Source organism: Cervus elaphus, chromosome 4 (assembly GCF_910594005.1).
Source record: "Cervus elaphus chromosome 4, mCerEla1.1, whole genome shotgun sequence".
NCBI classification, from domain to species: domain Eukaryota; kingdom Metazoa; phylum Chordata; class Mammalia; order Artiodactyla; family Cervidae; genus Cervus; species Cervus elaphus.
Genome location: NC_057818.1, coordinates 47,445,349 through 47,464,444, shown reverse-complemented (window position 1 = coordinate 47,464,444; position 19,096 = coordinate 47,445,349). Strand labels below are relative to the sequence as shown.

Below are 19,096 nucleotides of genomic sequence, written 5' to 3'. Positions count from 1 at the left end.
TTGTGCTGCAAGTACCACCCTCTGACCTAATATTAAGTGTTTCTTTTTTTGGTTTATCATTCTTCCCTCCCCACTGGACCATAACCCTCATGATGTCAGGATTTTGTCCTCCTCCTGCTGTGTCCAAGGTACACAGCATGGCACCAGCACAAAGTAGAGACTCAGTACAAGTTTGTTAAATGGATGGATGAATAATAGCAATAGCACTGAGGTTGACCAAGTCCTCCACACAGAGTGAACTAAATTTGTGGGGAGGAAGGAAAGGCTAGGAAGGCGGGTTGGGTCAAACCTGTGACCTCTGCATTGGCAAATGGATTTTTATCCACTGTGCCACTAGGCAAGTCCCAGAATTACTTTCTGTTTCAATGCAAAATCCTCTTTCAGGATGCCTCACATAGAGTGGGATGAATTCATTCTTGGATCTTCTTGGTCTTTTTATTCCTGTTGTCCAGTGACATCATCTGCAATATGACCATTTTTGTTTCATTCTTAAATATGTCCAATTTTAACTCTTCGCTTTTTCTTATTAGCACTTAATCTCATGGCTTCTACTATTTTTCATTAAGTCCATTCTAGGGCATTCCCTGGCGGTTCAGTGGTTAAGACTCAGTACTTTCACTGCCATGGTCCCAGGTTCAATTCCCAGTCCCTGGTCAGAGAACTAAGATGCTGTGCAAACATACAAAAAATAGAAAAGATTAATCACCAAGTATTCATTACCCAGATCCAACGATTATCAACACTTTCCCAACTTTGTGTTAAGAAAAATGATCAAAAACCCGGAAATAAGAAAACTATACTGTGTCATCCTGTGTGCCTTTTCAAAGTCATACTAGAGCATAGTCTAACAAACCCACCCAAAGTCTAACAAATCATTCTTGAGAAAGTTTTCCTAAACCCAGCACTGTTTGCATTTGGGGCCAAATAACTCTGTTTGTACCAGGTTGTTCTCTGTATGGTTGAAAGCATCCATGGCATCCACGCCTCCCCCTAAACTGTCTCCAAAGGTTGCGTAATGTTCCCTGGGGATTAAAACTCTTACCAGTTTGAGAACCCACTGCTCTGGTAGAATGTACCCTTGTTTGGGTCACTTTTTACTACTAATTAGGATGCAGACTACATAGATAAAATGTTAACTTGGCACTTGGTACATTTCATGTATCTGTTCTATATAAACTGATTCTCTGAAGAAAAGATAACCTTCAAGCTTATGGTTTTATTGCTCTATAGGACATTAGTTTTATATCTATCTAACTTTGCAGTCTTATTCCAAGATTCTTTATTCCACTGACTATATACCTTTGTGTGTGTGTGTGTGTGTGTGTGTGTGTGTTATGCTGTCATTTCTGACTCTTTGCAACCCCCTGGACTGTAGCCTGCCAGGCTCCTCTGTCCATGGAATCTTCTAGGCAAGAATACTGGAGTGAGTTGCCATTTCCTACTCGAGCAGATCTTCTCAACCTAGGGATTGAAACTACTTTGAACCAAATTAAACCTACTTTGCACCAAATCTACAATCCTGCTAGTTCCCTCATTAATAAATTAAATGAATATCTGTATGAGTTCTAACTTTTTGAAAGTTATACTTTGAGACTTGTATCACCAATTACCACCACCACCAATACCCCTGACTCAAGACAGGACAGGATGGGGTGTGGTCTTCATTCATGCCAGGCTACTCTCAAGATCTGTCTTGATCCAGGAAATAGGTCACATTCCACCTAGATCCAGAACAGTCTTCACTCATGCAAGGGCAAAGGCCTATTTCTGCTCAGGCCAAGGCACAGTTCTTTCTGCTCCAGAGTAGGGAAGAGCTGTGCCTCCTCTTATGCCAAACTTGCAGCCTGGTATCCTTTTATTTTTATTTTTTTATTCTTTTGATGTGGACCGTTTTTAAAGTCTTTATTGAATTTGTTAGAATATTGTTTCTGTTTTATGTTTTGGTTTTCCGGCTGCAAGGCATATGGGATCCTAGCTCCCTGGCCAGGGATTGAACCTGCACCCAAGCATTGGAAGGTGAAGTCTTAACCACTGGACTGCCAGGAAAGTCCCCTGGCATCCTTTTAAATGATGACAGTGTAGAAGGTCACCATATCTCGTTCAACAAGCTGAGACCTATCAGCGTAGGGGATAAATAAGAGCTGATGGTCATTACAGGCTAGGTTAGCCCAGAGCCTTTAATTTGCCAAACCACAAATCTTGGAGACTCCTTTCTCTAATGCCTCTGTCTACAGAGGGCACTATCATAAGCCATAAGTGCTGTGATGGTCTCACCAGGGCCTCATCTTTCCACAAAGTAGGGTAAAGTTCTGTCAGTTCTTTCACATCTCTCTTTTTTCCCTACTAACATGATCTCTCAATACCCTGAACACTCTTTGGCTTCAAAAAATTAAGGTACAATTTACATGTAATAAATGCACAAATCATAAGTGTTTACTTTGATGAGTCTTGATTATACAGACTCTTGAAACTGCCACCCAAAACAAGATATAGAACATTTTCATCACCCCAAGAAATTTTCTTCAGAGTCAAAAGTTACTAGAGTCAACTGCTTTCTGATTTATAACTCAGTAGATTTGTTTTGCCTGTTCTTGAGCGTCACATAAATTGAATCCTACAGTGTATACTCTTTTTTAAACACTCTTTTTTACTCATTTTCATGTGTCTTCCTTTCCCCCACCAGGCTGCAACATCTTGAGTATCCTTTATTTTATTGGAGACCTCAGTCCTCTCTTTGTTCCCTAATTCAGTGCCTTAGATATGTTGAAGCAAAATTTAACAGTACCAAAAAATTTTAACAATAATGGTAATGATCTTTGTTGCTGTTTAGTCGCTAAGCCATGTCTGACTCTTCTGCAACCCCATGGAGGTAGCCTACAAGGCTCTTCTGTCTATGGGATTTCCCAGGCAAGAATGCTGGAATGGGTTGCCATTTCCTTCTCCAGGGGATCTTCTCTACCCAGGGATTGAACCCAGGTCTCCCGCATTGCAGGTAGACGCTTTAACCTCTGAGCCACCAGGGAAGCCAACTAATAAATGCCCAAATGTGCTAGTTTAAGGAATGTAAGAATTGATTTATTGGCTTATATCAGTTATGTGATGAGTAGTCAAAACCTGCATCTCCTGCATTGGCAGGTAGATTCTTTACCACTGAGTCACCTGGGAAGCCTGTGATGATTCCTTACCTTTGTATAAAATAGACATACCTGGCTCTGAGTCCTTCTTTTTTACTTACTAACGGAGAGATTATGGATTGGCCACCTCTTCTCTATACTGCATTTTCTTTAGGATGGTGATGATAACACTGTTCTCATAGTGTATGTGGACATCCTGAAGTTTGTGGTGGGTGGTTTAGTCGCTAACTAGTGTTTGTTTGCAATGCCATGGACTGTAGCCTGCCAGGCTCCTCTGTCCATTGGATTTCCCAGGCAAGAATGCTGGAGTGTGTTTCCATTTCCTTCTCCAGGGGATCTTAAATATTTCTAGCTCTCCCCATTCCAAGCTTATGCTAAGACTGTATTTCTGTTTCTATGGTAAGGTTGTATTTCATGTGGTTGGGTGTGACTACTCAATGAGTAGTGAGAAGAAATGACTTGTGTCATTTCTGAGGCAGAGCATTTAATTCCAAGCATAAGACACTCCAAGACTCTCTTTCCTTTTGCCTTTATGACTAGTGCTAGAATGAGGGTAGCCCTTGAAGTGAGAAGGCCAATGAGAGGCCAGGCATGTCACAGGCACTCTCTAAATGGTCATTTTTGTTAATTACTATAATTATTTCAAAAGTGTCACATAAACCCACTTGTATTAATTCAAATGAAGCAAGACTCTTAAACTCTTTGTTGAACTTTAAATATCTAGCAGAACCTTTAATTTCTCTATTATGCAAGTGAAGAGGAAATGGCTAGAAATCCCCTCTGACTTGATAGAACAATCACAAGTTTAGGAGCTTGTTTAAGAAATCCAGAGACATCACTTAGAGCATTTTTACCAAAAGTATCCGAATTAACTACTGCTGAATAACAAATTACTCCCAAACTCAGTGGCTAAAAACAAATATTTATGACAGTCAAGGATATGGGAGCTGCTAGCTGGGTGTTTCTGAGTCCCTCATGTAATAGCAGTCTGTTTACTGATGGGGGCAGCAGTTATCTCAAGGCTTAAATAGGGTACAGTATTTGTTTCCAAGGTGACCCACTTGATACAAGATGACATCAGTTCCTCCCTGTTAGCAGGATATCTCAGCTCCTTGCTACATGGGCCTGCTCATAGTCTGTCTCAGTGTCCTCAATGACATGGCAATTAACTTCTCTCAGAGTAAGTTATTTGAGAGAAAGAGCATGAACACCTCCAAGTCAGAAGCTAGGGTGTCATTTACAGCTTACTGTCACTTCTACTGTATACTATCAACCTCACAGATCTGCCTTGATACAACATGGAAGGGGGCTACACAGGGTGTGAATACCAGGAGATAGGAATTGTTGGGAGTCATTTTCATTTTATTTTTACTTTATTTTAAATTATTTTTTTGTTTGCTGGGTCTTCATTGCTGCATGCAGGCTATCTCTAGTTGCAGCAAGCAAAAGCTACTCTCTAGTTGTGGTTCGTAGGCTTCTCATATGTTCTTACAGAGCATGAACTTCAGTAGTTGTGGCATGAGGGCTTAGTTGCCCCAAAGCATGTGGAATCTTCCTGGATCAGGGACTGACTGGTGTTCCCTGCTAATGCAGGCAGATTCTTAATCTCTGGACCACCAGGGAAGTCCAGGAGTCATTTTAGAAGTCAGATGTTACACCACTTGTTTTGACCACCAAATAGAATTATGGGTTTATTTTTTAAAAAGCTGTTTTCATAGGACAAAGCAATCATTTTAAGAGATGTTCCAAAACAATTCCTGTAATGTGCAGAGCACCGCTTTGGCTGGTATTAAAAACAGGACTCTGGTGAAAGCTGTCTGTACCATGCCCATATGCTGAGGGCTGGCTTCTTCCTGAACACACCTACAGACTCTGCCTGAGACCTGCTCATAAGGCAGACTGAAAGTGCTACAGCTTTAAGGCCCTTACAGTAGCCCTCAACAATGAGGAACCAGAGATGACATATAACTACCTCATCTTCATCAACCCTTGATTGAGCCCCCATTGCTCAGGGATACTCTACTCATGGATGCACTCTGTGTGGGTTTTCATCCCTCCTCGGTCTCACCCATCCCCTACCTGTCAAACAAACTGCTTGCACTCACACCCTTGTGTCTTCCAGAGCATGAAAATAGAGGACACCCTCACTCAAATAGAGTAGGGAGGCCTGAAGGGGGAGATCTCAGGCAGTACCACCCCATGTCAATTACAGGAAGAAATGTCAATTACAGACCCCAACAGAGGAATCAAAAGGAAATAGTTCTCACTCACAGGCCTCAACAAGAAGAGATGTACATTGTACCTCCTACAAGAAATCGACTACCCCAGCAATTCACTTTCTTCCAAGGGACTTTCCTTCAAAACCACCGCCCCCCGCCCACCACCCCCCTCCTCCAAATACCTTCCTTTTTCTTTACAAAATTAAGTTTCTTTCCCTCGTTTGTTGGACTTGCCTATGAGTTTTGCTGTAGCTTGCTTGTCTGGAATTGCAGTTCCCTGCTATTCCAGAATAAACCCATTTTCTGGTGAAAAATAACTGGGTGTTTTATTTTTAGTGTGAATAGAGTAAAGCCACCTATGATAAAGACCCGGCTCTTCACGTATTCTTTCAATAACCGGCTAAGAACCTCCTACTTGCCCTTTCTTGCTGCTCCGCCCCCTTAGTAAAGACTCCTCTTCCTCCCGGGGCCTCAGGCTCCCCAAGAGAAACTCTTCTCTCTTTCGCTGTTCATCAACATACAAAGCTGGCCCAGACAAAGTTGTACCTTGCTTTACGGACGTTCCTCCTGGGAGATGGCCGCACACTTATACACTTAAGCTGTATAACACGTACGCGGCCATCTTACCCCACTGGAGACAACGAAATCTTAATTTCCAGGTCAGGGAGCCGCTATATTGACCTCAGGAGGCTTGGGCTTCTGAGATGCTAAAAGCAGCAGTGACATCTGTGTTTAGGGACCCAGGAACACTTGCTTCTTCCCGCCCTAAAATAGCTTAATCGCCTAACAAAGGGCCTAGTCATCCGCTGTACGGTACAGATTCAAACATGGCCGCCCCCCGCAAGACGTTGGCTAGTGGGCGCGGCCATAATACCTGCCGTTAACATTCAGAAACCCAGAATCCTGTTCTCTGGAAAGATGCCAGATGGCGGCAGCCAGCCTCAAAGATGCTACTGAGTCTGCGCACGGCCACTCGATTTGGGAAGAGCTCATACCGTGGAGAGGCAGCGTGGTACCGCAGACAATTTCAGGTTATGGGCGTGGATGCGGGTAAAATGGGAAAGATCAATGTGAGAAATAGTAAAAATGCAAGAGGTGTGTAGGATGGCAATCAGACGACTACGGTGGCCCGACTGGGTCAGTCATGGATACCCGTAAGGGTCAGAGACTGCGGGGACTGAAGGGTTAAGTGATTGGGCGTCTGAGCCTCTTGGGAGAGAGAGTCTGTGGTGGCGGGTTTATGGGAATCAGTGTTAGTGTCTGTGAAGAAGATGGGTTGGGAGTATGTGGGAATCAATAAACTAGGGTTCTTGACTGACAGAATGCGTGGAAGTCAGTTTATAGTGATCTTCAAGTGTCTTGAGAACAAGTGAGTTTCTTCGAAGACGCTGATTTGATCGGCGTTAGGACTCAGTGATCAGCAGCCTGAGGGGTCAGTGACTGGAGGTTCTAAGTTCTCTTTGGGTACCTGAAGCTGGTGATTGTGGAAACTTCGAGGTTCATCCTCACTGAGGGTGGTCAGTGAGGATCGATGTTTGGAGAAACGTTTTAGGCAATCAGTGATGGAGTCTCCCTTTAGATCATCGCTGGAGAGGAATCTGAAGATATCAGTGACCCGACTTGTGTAGATCAGAGTATGGGGAACAGCGGGATCAGTGGAGGAGGGGGTTAATGATTTGGGACTGTCAGTAATTGTGGGGGGAGGTGGGACAGTGAGAGTCAGTGATTGGTTCCCAGTCATTGGCATATCATTGGAGATCAGTGTGGGTTTGCTTAATTCACTGTTCCGCAATCAGAGTGGATCAGTGAGTTTGGTAGTCACTGACTAGTGGTCTTTGACAGTCATATTTGGACATTGTGGGGCCAATGTAACCACAAGGGCCACTGAGAATTGTATATTGTAGACACCGGCTATGTCTGTGATTTAAGAGGCTTACTGCCGGTTGATGCTGGGGCTTGCAAAATGCAGGAGTTGGGGGTGGGAGAGGCTGCACCTCTGCACAGAGACATTCCCCAACTGATTAGCAGCCAGTTCCATTAAGTTGTGAGGGCTAAAGCCCACCTCAAAGCTATTTTTGAAACCTCCCTCTCCAAGAATTCCCTGGCCTTTCAGTGGTCTGGACTCCCCAAGATCATTGCTGAGGTCCCAGTTTCAATCCCTGGTTGGGGAACTAAGATCCTGCAAGCCAATCAGAGCAGCCAAACAAACAAACAAGCAAAAAAGAAAAACAAATATAAACTTCCTTCTCCCTTTTTTTTTTTTGTTCCCTACATTAATGAAAGTACTGTAGAAGGATCTAAAGTAATATGTTATTTAAGATGTGGCTTCTGTTGCTCTTGCCAAGGATTTAATGCATATTTCTCCTAATATTTCTTTTAAGGTTCTTTCTAGAAAATCTAATGAGATGTTCATCTGTGACAGCATCTTGAGAGTGAGCCTGGTTTCTAAAAATCTATTCTGACTCCATGGCAGCTAGGATGGATGTAACTTTGCCTGTGGTTAGAAAACAAAGAGTTTACTGAGTAAGTACTTAAGTCTAATGTAAAAGATTTTGCGGAAGGAGCAAACCTTGAGAACATTTGGAAATTATTTTAATCTGGGATTAACTTAAAAATAATGTTCTTACCACACCAAAAAAGAAAAAAAAAAAAGAAAGAAAGGAAAAGAAAGGTAATTATGTGAGGTAATTATGGAGATGTTAACTAATCCTACTGTGGTAATCATTTTGCAATGTAAGATCAGGGCATTGTACACCTTAAACTTACACAGTATTATCTGCCAATTATATCTTTATAAGGCTGTGAAAAATATGAATTATGGAGGGAAAAGAAACTGGACCTGGAAGTTACTGTGTGCTAAGAATTTTTTTGCCTTGTTCTGTGTTTTTTTTTTAGGCATGGCATGTTTGACTTCCATGAATCAGTGCCTTATAAAATCCTGGTAGAACAATTCAGTAAACATAAAACCACAATAACAACCAACCACAAAGACAAAAGTTAAAGCTACTTGTAGAAACTGTTCTTCACTGAACTTAAAATCAAGATGGACTGAGACAAAATCACAGATGTAATGGAAATAAGATTTTAACCATTAGCTTGATAAAAGGGTGAAATACTGAAACAGTGTTTTTATAAATTTACAATCAATCCTTCTGTAGTCTTTAGACAAAACATGAGTATATCATCTTAAGCAACAAAGGAAGTTGAGAGGTAAGGCAGGTAACATCTTTCAGAAGCCATCAGTGTCAAGCTTTCATTTTTACAGCAGATAGCCCCTGCTTTTTACATGCACAGAATCCAAAACAGGTGGTTTCTGTGATTCAGCATGCATGTGTATGGGTAAGGAGTTGGGGCATTTTCTTTTTCTTGTTGCTCTTTTCCTTCACCTATACTATGCCTAGTGCCAGGTTTGGGAGCAAATACTTTTTTAAGTTTTTGACATAATTTTTTAAATTGAGATATAAGATACATATAATAATATACATTCAGCTCAATGAATTGTCACAAAGGGAACACTCCTGGGTAATGTGCTCAGATCAGAAAACAGAACGTTATAACACCCTGAAAGCTCTATGATATCTGCTCCCCGTTACTACCCCACCATAGGGAAACATTTTCCCAGTTCTTACATCACAGATTAATTTTGTCTGTCTTTGAACTCTAATTAAAAGGAATATTCATACTTGATGGGGTGGCAATAAGTGACTCTTATGTGAAAAATTTTTTTAAGTTTGAATCCAGATTGTTTCATTTTATTTAGGCAATGAACATTTTTTCCGTATCATTTCCAGGTGTAACAGACAGTCAAGTATTCTTATGTTAAAGCTGCAGCTCAGTGAATTTTTACATTTCAGAGAACTGTGTAAACACAACCTAGATCAAGATACACATCACTTCAGGAACTTCCCTCGTGGTCCAGTGGTTAAGACTCCATGCTTCCACTGTAGAGGGCCTGGGTTCAATCCCTGGTTGGGGAATTAAGACACCTGCATGCCCCAAAACACAGCCAAAAAAAAAAAAAAATCTAGGAAGATACCCATCATTTCTAGCACCCTGAAGCCTTCCTTATCAGTCAATACCCACTGCCACCCTGGGTCTAATTCAATGGATTAGTTTTACCTGTTTTTGAACTTGAATTAAATGGAATCATAGAAATTACTTGAAGCCAAAAACATTCATACAATGTGGAAGTTTTGTCTTGAAATTCTGAAACCAGACACACACCAGGACAAAATTTTATTCTATTGCCCTTCTTGGTCATTTGAGATTGCTTGTTTTATGTTATTTCCTTTGGGATCCAAATACATGAACATTTAAGTGGATCCTCTGGTTTGGAGTAGATTTGGAGTCAGAATCCTGTTAATGAAGTTAACAAGTTAAGGCTGGTTCTTCTTGGTAGGTAATTTGGAGGGGTACCTAAGAGCCCCTGGTCAAAATCTCTTAGCCTTTGGAGACTAACCATTGGCTGCAGTGACCTGAATAAGGCTAAGAGCTTCCAGGGAATTCCCTGGTGGCTCAGTGGTTAGGACTTGGCACTTTTACTGCTGTGGCCTGGGTTGGATCCCTGGTTGAGTAACTAAGGTCGCACAAGCCATGGGGCATGGTCAAAAAAAAAGAGAACCTCCATGAGATTGCCTGCCTGCCATTTGATAGGAAGTTATTGACATGATGGCCCTTTACCCCTAATGTAAATTTCCTGAGTACAAGAACATTTTATTCTATGACCACAATATAATTATCAAGAGCAGGAAAGTTAACATTGAAGAGTATTATTATTGTTATTATTATAGTAGTGTGAAGTGAAGAAAAAAAAACTCACATTAAAACTGTCAATTGAGTTTTATTCAGTCTTACCTATAAGCAGTGTAGCTAAGCACTATAGTCCAGGAGACAGCTTCTCAGATAGCTCTGAGGAGTTGCTCTGAGGAGGTAGAGGAGAAGCCAGTATATATATATATATATATGATTTTGGGGGGGCCTGACTGGGAAATACATGTAGTCAAGCATGTAAACATGACTGCTAATCACAAAGAAAAGACATCTCATAATTTTAGTGCTTTTCTGTGCTTAGAAGATGGAATAATCTGGGGTCCTTGAAATTCTTCTTAGGTATGCATCTTAACTATCTAGGTGCCCTTCATCCGAAGCACAGAGTGCCTCCTGTTTTTCCCCTCAGGGCATATTGTTGGTAGACACTGGCAGTGGCTAGTGACTTAATACTTGTAGAACTGAAATTGTGAACAACATTCTTTGTTTACAGCAGTCTCATCCACAGATGTTATTTAGATTTCTTTAATTGTCCCAATAATGTCTTTTATAGCATTTTTTTGTGGTCCAGGAATATAATCCAGGAATACATGTTGCATTTAGTTGTCATATCTCTTTAGACTCCTTTAATTTGGAATATTTTCTCAGTCATCTTTGGCCTCTTTTGACCTTGATGTTTTGAGGAGTACAAGCCAGTTATTTTTATAAGATGCCCATCAATTGAATTTTTCTGATTTTCCTCATGTCTAGAGTCTTGTACATTCATGATTGCTACTGGAGCAATGGTGTGTTCTCAGTGTCCCGTATCAGGAGATGCCTGATATTGGTTTGTCATATTGGTGGTAATGTTCACCTTGATCATTTGGTTAAGGTTATATGCACCAGGGTTGTCCACTATAAAGTTATGTTTAGTAAATATCTTATGGGAGCGTTTTTTGATACCATGTAAACAACTTCAAACTTTCATTCACTCGTGTTAGTATTTTTTTTTTTTAATATTTATTTATTTGGCTGTACCAGGTTCAGTGCAGCATGAAGGATCTTTGATCTTCTTTGTGGCACACAGGATCTTTCAGTTTTTAGTTCCATGACCAGGGATCGAACCTGGGCCCCCTGCTTTGGGAATGAGGAGCCATAGCCACTGGACCACAAGGAAAGTCCCTCATTCACTAGTGATGACTCTTGCCTGAATCAGTTACCACTGTTATGGTTGCCAAATGATGATTTTTCTAGTTGCTTCTACATTGATTAGTTCCTTCCTTCTAAATTGATTAGTCAGAACTTTCCCTTATCCCCCATGTATTTATTGGTATAAATAAAATAGTGTGTCCTAGCTATATATAACACAGAAGCTATGGGACTTCCTGGGTGGTCCAGTGGTTAAGAATCCATCTTGCATTGCAGGAGATGCAAGTTCGATCCCTAGTCGGGAAACTAAGATCCCACATGCCTTGGGGCAACTAAGCCCAGGTACCACAGCTAGAGAGATCCCACATGCCACAACTAAGACCTGGTGTGGCCAAACAAATAGATAAATATTTAAAAACAAAAACAAAAAAAGAGAAGCTACACATTGGAAACTTACAATCTGTTTAAAATGTTGTTAGATCATGAGCCAGAGCTCAGACCTTCTAAATCTCATAGAAAACATCTTGAGAGATTGACCAGTTTACAGAGAAAGAGTTGTCAGATCATGTGACGAATGACCACATAGACAGGAAACCTCTAGGGTCCCACTTTGGTCAGATAGATTTCTAAAGCACTGTCATAGTGAGGGATTTGGGAGTGAGAGAAGGAAAAGAAATGGACTGTCAGAAATGTAGTAGAACTGTCAAAACCTGATGAAATGATCCATACATAGTGTGAAAGCTAAGTTGTGGTTTTGTTGATTCTGTGACAGTAAATTATATAAATCATACTGTATTTTTTTAAAAAATCAAGGTGGAAAAGGTCAGATGAGATGTGGGATAGTTTCTTCAGTTGAGTTTTGCCAAACTGTGGGTAGTTTTCTGTGGTTTAATTTTCTATCTTGATTAAACATTTAGTCAAAGAAATTAGAAAATACACATGAAAAATGGAAGACATCAGTAGATACAAAAGGAGAAATTAATCAGTTAAAAAAGAAAAAAGGGATAACTGATAAATCTTATTTTTTTAAAAAAATCAGTAATATAGATTAAACCACTAGCAAACCTTATCAAGCCAAGAGGAAACTGGGTCTTTTCTAGTGGTTTAGTGGTTAAGACTGCTTGCTTCCACTGCACGGGGCATAGGTTTGATCCCTGGTCTGGGAACTAAGATCCCACATGCTGCATGAATCCGCAAAATAAATAAATACATTTTTAAAAAAAATTTAAAAACTGTGAATTATCCCATTGATAATTTAATATAGTTCTGACATTAGACATTCAAAGAATTTACTTATACTCTTAAACTATGATTTACTTTTTTAAAAAATTATTTAAGCCTTATAGTTATTTCTTTAATTAAACACCTTAATTAAAAGTAACAATTGCTCTCATCTGTTAAAAATGATTTTTTAGATCCTTTTGTAGTTCATGAGCATGATGATTGGGTGTTCATGCTGCTGCGTGATATGTGCCTCCCTCACTAAACCTTGTTACGACATCGGCACATTACCTGTCTGACGTGAAAAAAAAAAAAAAATGATTTTTTAGGGAATTCCCTGGCAGTCCAGTGATTAGGACTTGGTACTTTCATTGCCTGGGCTCAATCCCTGGTCAGAGAACTAAGGTCTTGCAAGCCACACAGAATGGTGGGAAAAAAAAATTTTTTTTTAATGACAACACTTAATAATCTGCTGGATGAATAACCAAGTTTAGCCTTTCAGTAATTGTTTGCACCACAGTTTAAGTAACCATTAGTTTTATTAATGTTGCACAGTTATTTTACTTTGCTTTGAGTTCCTTTTGTAATATTTCCATAACAAGTATAGAAGCCCCTTTCTCAGAATATATTTGGGGCCAGGTGTTTAAATTTTAAGGAGTTTGTTTTTTAATCCCTTTCAGTTCTTACATGGTAGCAACTTTTGTTTCCTGGAAAGTGTGTTGTGTGTATCCACATTCTAAGTTGAATGGCACCCTTTTTTCCCTCTACTACAATGATGTAAAGCATGGGTTTTTGTCCAAGATTTACATAGGGAATTTGCAAGTTCTGAAACAAGCCTGGTCCCTCACAGATCTGTTCTCTTCTCTATTCTCTTCCCCACCCCCATCTTCACAGGCTGCAGATCCTTTCCCAAGAACAACAGAAAATGATCGAGTACCAGGTAAGTGTGACATTAATGAGTCTACTTTCCCTTCTTGGGGAAACTAGAAAATATATGCATTTCAACCACGTATGCTTTGTCATAGGTTGGGTTCTCAGGAAAACACTTAGGGATGGAAATTTGCACACAGAAAGTTTACTAGGGAGGCTCTTAGAACACTTGTAAGTCAGTGAAGGAGGCAAGGTGGGCAGAGGAAGTTGTTGAAGAGGCATCAGCTGATCTTATAAGATGCTCTAGAGCTGGTAGTTGTTGTTTTGTTGCTCAGTTGTGTCTGACTCTTGCCACCCCATGGACTGTAGCCCACCAAGCTCCTCTGTCCATGGGATTTCCCAAGCAAGAATACTGGAGTGAGTTGTAATTTCCTTCTCCAGGGGATCTTCCCGATCCAGAGATCGAACCCATGTCTCCTGCTTGGCAGGAGGGTTCTTTACCATTGAGCCACCAGGGATAGTCCTCAGTGTTGTCCTGAGTGGAGGCAAGGAAGCCTTTGTATTCTGAAATCAACCAGTCATTGGTTTAGGCTGCCCCAGGAGGGGACATAACATTGGTTAGAGTAGCTCCCTTTGGCAGAAGGAAATTCCCAATAGGTTTCGCACCTGCAGTAGCCAGCTGTCTCCTAGCAGCTGGGAGAAGTACCTTGGTACTACAGGGAGATTTGGGTGGAACACCACAATCTCTCTGTCCGCATAATGACATAATGAACAGATACTTACTACACATACTACTCTCCCCTTTTTGCCCAATTAAACTATCCTAGACATTTTACCATTATACCTAGAACCATGCTTTTTTTTTAAACAGTGTACATAATGCTGTATCATATGCATGGAATATTTAACCCATCCTCCATATTATGGACATTCAGGTAGTGTCCAGGTTTGATATTTCAAGCAATGATGCAGGAAACATCCTTTGTTGGAATACAGATTTACAAAGGAGCGAGTCCAACGAGAGTCAGTGGACTTCCTGGTAGCCCAGCAAACAGGCAGACATGGCCCATGATTTCCATTGGCCATAAGGAAGAAGCATATTGTTATTTCCAAGAGAAAACTAGCTTTTCAGGGCACTTCTTTTTAAGAGCGACTTTCTTAGGGCAGCACTGCTGCTATTGGTGTGGTCCCAGGACATAGGCACCTGCTGGAAGCTTGTTAACATCCAGAGTGGCAAACCCCACCCAGACCTTCTGGATCAGGTTAACTGTGGGTGGGGCCTGAGAATCTTTGTTTAACAAGCTCTGGGTGATCCATTTGTGCTTGAAAGTGTGAGAAGCACTGAGAGAGTGAACAGAATTTTTAACAATCACTGACAAATACAGAAGCATGTTTTCAGCAGTGGTTCAACTCTTCCCTTGCAGTTGAGTGTTACCACCACAGCGAAACTCAGTTCTCCAGGTGGCCCAAACCATCATGTCTTAGCTCCCCAATGATGTAACCATGTTTTCTATCAAAGTTGCAGGAAGTTTGAACTCCTCTGTGCTTTGTGGCCCACATGTAATAGCAGCAAAATGCTCAATTTCAGTTATAAGAAAGTCAAAATATAAATATTTCTTTTGGTGGGGCTGGTGAGGGGGCAGGAAGATTCCTCCAAGTTTATAGAAGTTCTGATTTTGATCCAACGTATCTACATTGAGGAAATAATGAACTGCTCATTATTTGAATTACTGTCATTCCTCTTTAAGTGTCTCTGCTAGTTTTGCAGCAAACAGTTGAACATCTTATCCCCAGCAAGTCTCAGTGTGACATGTCACTAGTTCCCCCGCCTTCCTCACTGACTTTTGATGGTGAAGGAGATGGTGAAGGTCTCCTTCTCAGCCCCTGAGTTCCTACATTCCCACCTTTTGGAGGCATTTCTCAAGCAAGAGCATCTCTTTCTGGAAATCTATCCATGCCTGCCCCCTTTCCTAGGTCTTTTTCCTTGTCCCTACAACTGTTGTCAGTAACTTCAACCCTAGAAACCATTACTGCTTATAACCCAAAAAGTCCTTTCCTTTCTCTACTGATCTCCTTCATCTTCTGAACTGATTTCCCTGCGCTTAATGTGTCCACTCCTGCTTCTCATTCTTTCTTGAGTCCAAAATCCTCTCTTCCCACTTAACTAAAACTTTTCTGGCCAAGGTCCCAGGTGACCTTGCTGAGGCTAAAATTAGAAGATGCTGTTTGATTGTTCTACTGAATTAAGACTGTACCTTTTGCCTCCTCCTTGTGTCTGAAAGGCAGCACCATGTACAGGGTAAGAGCGCAGAACCTGGAACTGAATTGCTGAGTTTGAATCCCCATCCTTACCATCTGTACGACTTTGGCAAGTCCCTGACCTCTCTGCCCCAGTTTTCTTTAATATGGGAATAATGGCACTTACTTCAGAGAGTAGAATTAAATGAACTAATATATGTAAAGTGCTTGAAATAGACTATTTGTCCTTATTATGTGTTTGGTTTAATAACTAATTACTATTTTTATAACTAATTATTATTATAACTAATTATTAAGTTTAGGCCTCCTTCCTTCATGCCAGGGATAGTGCTTCTCTACAGCTTCTGTGGTTTCTCTTTCCATCTTCTTATGTCTTAGACACTGATGTTCCTGTGGGGTTCAACCTTCTCTGGGGCCTCTGGGGTGCCACTCTTTTTCTATTTTTTGGCTGCATCACATGATCTTAGTTCCCTAACCAGAGATTGAAGAGATCACTGCCTTTGGCAGTGAAAGCTCAGAGTCCTAACTGCTGGACCACCAGGGAAGTCCCAGTTTCATCTACTCTTAAGGTGGTTGCTGGTGAGTCTGCTTGTGGCTCCCTCCTCCATATCTAAGCCCAGGCCTCCTCCAAAATCTGTAGACCCCTTTGTCTAACATCTGTGCCTGTGGCTGCCTTCAGCTTAATGTATGCAAAGTTGAATTCTTTCTGTCTCTTCTTCCCTGTTTCTCATCTCAGGAGATGATACCAACCCAAACCCCCAGGCAAGCCCAGACCCTGAGACTTACCCTTGACGTCTCTCTACCTTCCATCTCTCACACTCAGTCACCAAATCTTCCTGATTTAGGACTTCCCAGGTGGCATGAGTGGTAAATAACCCACCTGCCAATGCAGGAGACCTAAGTCTTGCTGATTTTACAGCCTCAATGTTTTATCCATCCTTTTCATCCCTGTGTTTGCTGAAAATGGCATGGCCCTTTAGGTGTAAAATTATGTCTCTTCTATTTTTTCCTCTTCTGTTCTATTCCCCCCGCCCAATTTTGTTTCATTCCATCCCATCCTATTCCACTCCACTCCATCCTATCCCATCCCATTCCAGTTAGCTCTGTTTGGGGAATACTGACCCAGAGCCTGTCACCCAGAGCTACCCCCTGTGCTCTAAGATGAAGCCTGATTGCTGCTCACCCGCTACCACAGTATTCTGTTCTGGCATCAGTGAGGGTGTCTAATTGGCACCTTCTCTGTTCCACGGCCTTTGTGTGAGTCTTAGGGTCCCACGTGCCAGCTTCCATTGCCTCCATCCTGGTTTTGGTCCTGTCTTCGCATCTACTTAGGCGGGCCACTGCTCAAGTGCCACACTAGCATTCATCAAGGAGACCTGCAGTCTCCTGGGAGTGGAGAGTGGCTGCTCTCAGCCCCTTTCTCTCTGCAGGGCCCTCTCAATGCTTCTTTCCTCTGGCCACTCCCAGAGGTGGCGGGCTGGTGCCACTGCCTCTGTGCAGTGCGCTAGTGCTCTCCACCCCATTAACACCCTCCCTTTTTCTGTGCTTTAGAATTGTTTTCCCTTTCTTAACAGATTTCTAAAATATTGACTTACAATCTTTTTTCTCATTATGTAACATAGGTACCTTTATGTGGCACTGTCATATTCCAGGCACAGTTTAAAGGCTTGACACATATTAACTCATTTAAACCTCATACTATAATAACTGAGAGACACATTATTATTGTCTCCATTCAACAGATGAGAAAGCTGAGGCAGAGACGTTAAATAGCTTTCCCAGGGTCATGCATTTAGTGGTGTAGCCTGTATTTGAACTCACTAAGTCCTGCCCCAAAGTCCATGCTTTTAGCTGATCTGCCCTATTGCCTCTCGTGTCTGTCAGTGACTGTAAAGTTAGACAGTGGTCCACAAAACCACCCTTGCTTCTTTTTTAAAAAATTAATTAATTAATTTTTGGCTCTGCTGGGTCATCATTGTTGTGCATGGGCTTTCTCTAGTTATAGAGAGCGGGGGCTACTCTATAGTTGCAAAGCACGGGTTTCTCATCATGGTCACTTCTCTTGTTGCAGAACACAGACTCTAGGGCACGCAAGCTTCAGTAGTTGTGGCACACAGGTTTAGTTGCACTGCAGTATGTAGGATCTTCCCAGACCAGGGCTTAAACCCTTGTACCCTGCATTGGCAGGTGGATTCTTAACCACTGGATGACCAGGGAAGTCCCGAAACCACCCTCATTCTGACAGCATTTGTAAGTTTGGAGGTTTCCAAGACCACCCTCAGTTTTGATAATTTGCTAGAAAGACCCACAGAATGATGTATTCACAGTTAGGGTTCATTACAGCAGATGTACAAAGATTAAAATCAGCCAAGAAAAGATGCGCTTGGGGCAGAGTCCAGGAGAGTTCCACACACTGAACTTCCATGTGTCCTCTCCCAGTGAGTGTGAAAGTGAGAAATTCTCCCAACAACCATGTGTGTACAGAGTGTTGCCAACCAGGAAGCTCACCTAAGCCTTAGTGTCCAGAGCTGTATTTGGGGTTGGTCAAGTAGACATGATTGCCTGCTAGTGGAGGCTGAACTAATTGATGCCTGTGAGCCAGAGCTTCCCCCAGAAATCATGTTGTTAGAATATCTGGTGTAGCCCAAGGCCCCAGGTAAACCAAGACGCTCTTATCTAGAAGGACATTCCAGGGGCTTAGAGATTAACTTCTGGGAACTGAGGTCAGACCTTTCCTTGGGCAAGGTTAAATTCTCTAGGTCACTTCAAGATATATCTTAAGTACTAAAGGAAAATCTATTTACTCACAAGAGTAGAAGTTTTTTCCCAAACTAAACAATTCTCCAATTCTGTGCAGACCCTACAAGTTAGGGGCTCAGTCTCACAAGACTGCCCCCCCCACCACCACTTCAGATGCCAACAACAAATCCCAGGTTATCATCTGCATTTCTGGCCAACTGTAACCACAAAGCTCAGACTGGGACTTCAACCCAGCCAAAACCCAGACTGGGACTTGAATCCATTGTCTTTTCATTGAAATCACATATCCGGTCTCAGGACTTAATGAAGCTCAGGTTCTGTATGTCTCATCACAGGAAGAATTCAGTGAGAGACAAAGTGGTAGGTTCAGTTCAGTTCAGTTCAGTCACTCAGTCGTGTCCTACTCTTTGAGACCTCATGAACTGCAGCACACCAGGCCTCCCTGTCCATCACCAACTCCCAGAGTCCACCCAAACCCATGTCCATTGGGTCGGTGATGCCACCCAACCATCTCATCCTCCGTCATCCCCTTCTCCTCCTGCCCTCAATCTTTCCCAGCATCAGGGTCTTTTCAAATGAGTCAGCTCTTCACATCAGGTGGCCAAAGTATTGTAGTTTCAGCTTCAACATCAGTCCCTCCAATGAACACCCAGGACTAATCTCCTTTAGGATGGACTGGTTGGATCTCCTTGCAGTCCAAGGGACTCTCAAGAGTCTTCTCCAGCACCACAGTTCAAA

General features: G+C 41.8%; 1 protein-coding gene and 1 non-coding gene across 8 annotated transcripts in view; both read left to right on the top strand.

The window, feature by feature from the left end:
• Positions 1-19,096, top strand: part of ZNF793 (zinc finger protein 793) — a 52,101-nt gene that overhangs the window by 21,291 nt on the left and 11,714 nt on the right. For 2 of the 7 annotated variants that reach the window (XM_043893551.1, XM_043893506.1), the window contains exons 2-3: positions 7,735-7,876; positions 13,364-13,409. In XM_043893551.1, the coding sequence (XP_043749486.1) occupies positions 13,395-13,409 (15 nt within the window). In that variant the 5' untranslated portion in view covers positions 7,735-7,876; positions 13,364-13,394. Of the gene's footprint in view, positions 1-6,283; positions 6,786-7,734; positions 7,877-13,363; positions 13,410-19,096 lie in introns of those variants that run through there. The other 5 variants (XM_043893544.1, XM_043893515.1, XM_043893537.1 and 2 more) reach the window with 5 other exon arrangements.
• LOC122693006 lies at positions 12,664-12,770 on the top strand. Its single transcript, XR_006340811.1, has one exon. It is a non-coding gene; the product is annotated as a small nucleolar RNA U13 (small nucleolar RNA).